The sequence below is a fragment of the Amaranthus tricolor genome, chromosome 3 (assembly GCF_026212465.1).
Source record: "Amaranthus tricolor cultivar Red isolate AtriRed21 chromosome 3, ASM2621246v1, whole genome shotgun sequence".
Lineage (NCBI taxonomy): Eukaryota > Viridiplantae > Streptophyta > Magnoliopsida > Caryophyllales > Amaranthaceae > Amaranthus > Amaranthus tricolor.
The window spans coordinates 6,143,857-6,148,621 of NC_080049.1; the positions used below are offsets into that span (position 1 = coordinate 6,143,857).

General features: G+C 27.8%; 1 protein-coding gene across 1 annotated transcript; it reads right to left on the reverse strand.

Annotated features, from left to right (window-relative positions):
• Positions 1 to 3,016: 3,016 nt before the first annotated feature.
• Positions 3,017 to 4,490, reverse strand: LOC130807268 (uncharacterized protein At5g01610-like). Its single transcript, XM_057672423.1, has 2 exons — positions 3,791 to 4,490; positions 3,017 to 3,428 (listed from the first exon to the last, which is right to left on the reverse strand). Exons 1-2 carry the CDS (start codon positions 4,236 to 4,238, stop codon positions 3,376 to 3,378), a joined length of 501 nt encoding a protein of 166 aa, XP_057528406.1. The 5' UTR covers positions 4,239 to 4,490; the 3' UTR covers positions 3,017 to 3,375.
• Positions 4,491 to 4,765: the final 275 nt, after the last annotated feature.

The following is a 4,765-nucleotide window of genomic DNA, read 5'->3' on the forward strand; positions in this document are numbered from 1 at the left end:
ATCAGACCCAAGCACTGACCCAGATCCATAGGGTCTAAAAAATTTGACCTAGACCCAAGCCCTTGGGGTTTGACGAGTCTAGGGTCTGGATTTTGGTACAAAACAATATTTTCTTTTCTTTTTCCTGAGATTTTTTGTAAAATATACTCCTCCGTTTCTTAATGAAGTTTTCATAAATAACATTCACAAGAATTAAAAAAAAATAGAATATTTTAGATAGTGGATATATTATTTTTTGTTTGAATAATAAATTTGACTGATGAAAAGTGGGGATTATGAACATAAAAAATAATATTAAAAGAAAGTTAGTGGAAAAAATATATGTATCACAACTAATAAAAAATATTTTTATAAAGATAGTGAAAAATATGTTGGATCATAAAAAATATAAAAATGTTAAAATGAAATTAGTGCAAGATACGTGAGGACATAACTATTATTAAGATATTAAAATGATGATGAACAATGTTATTTTTGTCCAAAATTTATGTTCTAAAAGAAAGATTCTTTATGAAAACAACAAATGGAACACTCTAAAATGGCAAATGGAACTTCTTTAAGAAATAAAGGGAGTATATATATAATTTTCCCCTATATGTAATTAAAATATTTTCAACTAACAAGAATCTTCTATTACTTTATACTAATTGAGCGACCAAATATATGATGTTTTCCAACATTAAAATCTTAGAAAGATATATTCATCAAGTCTTTCGATTTTTAGAGTATAAATACAACGACCACATCTAAAATTATATGAACCGACGAACTTTCAAATCACGTAATGTTTCAAAATATCACAAATTTTCAAATCAAACAATTAAATAAACATAATAGGTAATATAAAATTTTTTATAAAAAAAGATGTAAACGGATTTAGCTTCGATTCGGACCCATTGGGATCCAAAATTAGGTGGATCCAAACCCTTAAATTAGGGTCGGATCGAGTATAGACCCTTAGAGTTCAAGACCAATGTCCATCCGTAGTTTTAATTGATATCAATTTTGTGGGGAATCTTGTTAATTTATTGATAATGTTCTTTACAATGTTTCAATACTAGAAATTATTTTTCAAACATTCACCATTTGACAAATTAAATATGTTATTAATTTGCTAAAATTATTCGACAAATTAATAAAAATTTGAAAACTACAATTAATCATAAAATTCTTAGAATATCGACTTGTTTTCAATTAAAAATTGATTAGGTTTTACAACAGTTTGGTTAAAAATCAATTCGGATTTATAAAAGTTCTATTAAAAATCGATTCGGGTTAAGGATTGAGTTCGATTTCGTGCATAATTCGGGTCGAATATGACTCGGTTAGGTCACTATTAGGTTCGGGTAATCTTGTCTAATAGTTATATCGGTTATAAAAGCAGGTAGCGGTTTGGATTCCCTTTTACAATTTTCGATTATCAATCGGTTTGGATGTAACTTCAATTCATATAATATCGTTTCAATATGCATAAATTAATATATTTTTTAAATTGAATGACTTTGGTTTCGATTCGAGTTTTCGGTTTGAGTTACACTTATAACATCTCTAAGAGCAACAACAATTTCATAGTGGAAATCTTGTACAATCTAAAAGGAGGATGGTCCAACAACAATACTATGAATGCAAATATACTAGTACATTTTTGTTTCTTGACGTAAAATGCAGACATTTTTTGTAATGGATGAGTTGCGATTTAGAGTAAAAATAAAATAAATTCCAATTTATCTTATGAAAAAGTTTAATGTTCTATATAGACTTAATTTATACTATCTTAGCGTGAAATAATTTAAATTATTAAACATTTATTAATGATTGTATTTTATTGTACTTGTCAAGTAAAAACTATACTATTTTGGTACCTTTAAAGATTAGTACTTACGAAAATATTGTAGACCAAGTCTAAAAAATATACTCCCTTCAATTTATATCAATTGTCTCATTTACTTTTGGTACAATATCCAATGCACTAACTTAATCCTAAATATCTTTAATTGTGCATAATTAAATATTATAAAAATTTAATATTAATAAAATTTTCATTAAGACGTTTCCTATAAGATCCCACTTAATTATATTTTAACGTCTATAATAAAAATAAAATACAAATTAAAAGTGATTAATAAATAATGTAAAAAAACTAAATGGGATAATTCATATAAATTAGGTGGAGTATTGAATCTAGCTTTATGAAAATTTCTATTCATAAGCATGATTGGCATTTGGTATAGAAATTTCTAAAAAGAGAAGTTCTTTAGTCACGCTTTCACACACAATTGACAATATATATATATATATATATATATATATATATATAATGTCTTTGTTCATTTAATTTCATTATATTTCTATTTTAAATAATGCTATTCATTAATCTCTTTAATTCTTTATTACATATCTTTTCTTATTTTTCTCTTAATTTTAATCTTTTCTTTATATTTTAATTGTCCCAATAATTTTCTTAATATAGTGCAATGTCATGCCATATATAATATCACTTGTAATCTAGACAATTTAATTAACACACTATATTTTCTTAATAAGTGTGCAAGCTATTAGGGACAAAAATGGAATCTATCCTTCAATATTTTCCTTTTTTTTCAAGTAAATACCATTGAAGCGTTAAGCATAGTTGCTTGGTCCTTAATCCTTGTTAGTACTTTAACTAAGTATTTATTCTTTGAAGTGTTTCAACTTGTATAACTAACCCCATTTAAGAGTAGTAATATTCTATTAACTACGCTTAATCAAAGAATAAGAAGAGTTTGGAAACAAAAATACATACAGTTCATCTTTTATGAAATCGTTTTCATCATTCTATACTCCATAGTATTTCACATATTACAGCTATTATACGAAAATAAACATAGTAATGGTGAGATTTTGTTTTTTTTTTATCTCAACAAGTATTTTCATATCAATTTTTTATAATTTTTAGTTGTGTTATAGTGTAAAATTAAATTTTTCAAAAAAAATCCGACAATTTAACAAATGTAATAGACTATAAAAAACGAAGTAACTATAATTTATTTTCCATTGCCCTCTCCTTGAAGAATATACGTATAATTTATACGCTATCTCTCTTATCGGCTATCTCTCTCGGACTCTTAGCTTTGGTGTGAAAACTTTGCTATGAGTATGACAAAAAAGAAATGGATAACAAAAATCTATTTGTTAAAAAAAGGAATCTCAAACATTCAAAATTTGATGCCAAAATTTCAGATCTATACAAATTTATCTAACAAACCCCATCCACACTGTTTTTTGAGTTTTTACAATCATTTTTGATCATAATATAACCACAAAATATTATCAATTCATCATCATATTAATCACAGTGGGAAGAGATCAGATGGTTGAGAATCCATCAGTTCTTCATCTTTCTGCTCCAAATCCTTTGTCCTTCCTTCCACTATACTTTATCAATTCTGCAAATTGTACATAAATTTAAAATATTATTACAAACCCATTAATTGAGTAATTTGCATTTCCATCTATACTTTTAGTTGATTAAACGTAAAGCAAACACAAATTAAAGCACACTCAAAACAATTAAAAATAAAACCCACAAATTTTTTTAACCTAAATTCATAATTATCAATTTCAGTTCATGAATAATGAATTCTTCAGAAAAATTTAAAACCCAGATCATGAAATGTGATTCTAACTGCATAATTTAAATACCCAGATGAAATTATTCGAAAATTAGCTGAAAATTGGTCATAATTTGATAATTCAACACAAAAAAACCCAATTAAAGAGTAAAATTATAGAATGAAGAGAGATTTACCATCTTGTTGTTTGCAACTAGGAGGATCTTCAAAAAGCGACAAAGAAAGCTGTTTCTGAGCCATACCAATATCAAACAAAATAATTCCAGATTTAGGATCAAAAACAGTGATTTCTTTAACAGGTAACCATATGAATAATTCTTCCTGTGTTAATCCTTCAACACCCATAAGTTCTCCATAAGTAAGATTAGCCCTTACAACACTCTCAAATAATACCCTGTTTTCGAATTTTGTTAAACATGGACCATCAAGAAAAACCTCTAAAAGACCATTTTCATCATTGAATTCATATGATTTTACTTCTTTAGGAAGAAGACCTGCAGGAAGACCCTTCTTCTTTAGAAGTTCATGGACTGTAATGGAGGATGAAATGGAGGGAGAAAGTGAAAAACAGAGGATGAAGATTGTAAGTATGGAGACTTGAATTTGAATTTGAATTTTAGCCATTTGTATTTGAAAATAAATTGTGGGATGATGAATTTTGGGAAGACTGAAGAGGTTTTTAGGGGTTTTAATTTTGATTGGATTTAAGTTATTTTAGGAGAGAGAATTGGGAAAAGGAGGTTAAGAAGAGAGAAAGTTTAAAAAGGGTATTTGGAGGTATGAGATTACTTCTTTGCCCTTCATGCGGTGGATGGAAATTGGAATTCATGGAGGTGCCTCGAGGCTTGGTTTTGAGCTACACTATTTTTGTTTGTGGCATTATTTTGAAAGAGGTATCACCGTCAAACGATTTTAACTAAGAAATGTAAGATTTGTGATATAACAAATTTTTGGTAGACAATTTTTAATTGGGTATAAAAGAAAAATTAGGGTGAGTTACTTTATGGTTATTAAGAATATTATAAGTAGATATTTAATACTCCTTCCTATTTAGGGACGCAAACGGGGTGGGGCGGGGCGGATATTGGCGTTACCATCCCCATCCCCATCTGGTAAATCAATCCCCATCCCCATCCCCATCCCCGTGGCGG

Bases quoted from the DNA above. Each gene is read 5' to 3' on its own strand.
- LOC130807268 (XM_057672423.1), bottom strand. From the start codon at position 4,238: ATGGCTAAAATTCAAATTCAAATTCAAGTCTCCATACTTACAATCTTC. The intron at 3,429-3,790 runs GTAAATCTCTCT...TACAATTTGCAG, and splicing joins TAGTTGCAAACAACAAGATG to AATTGATAAAGTATAGTGGA.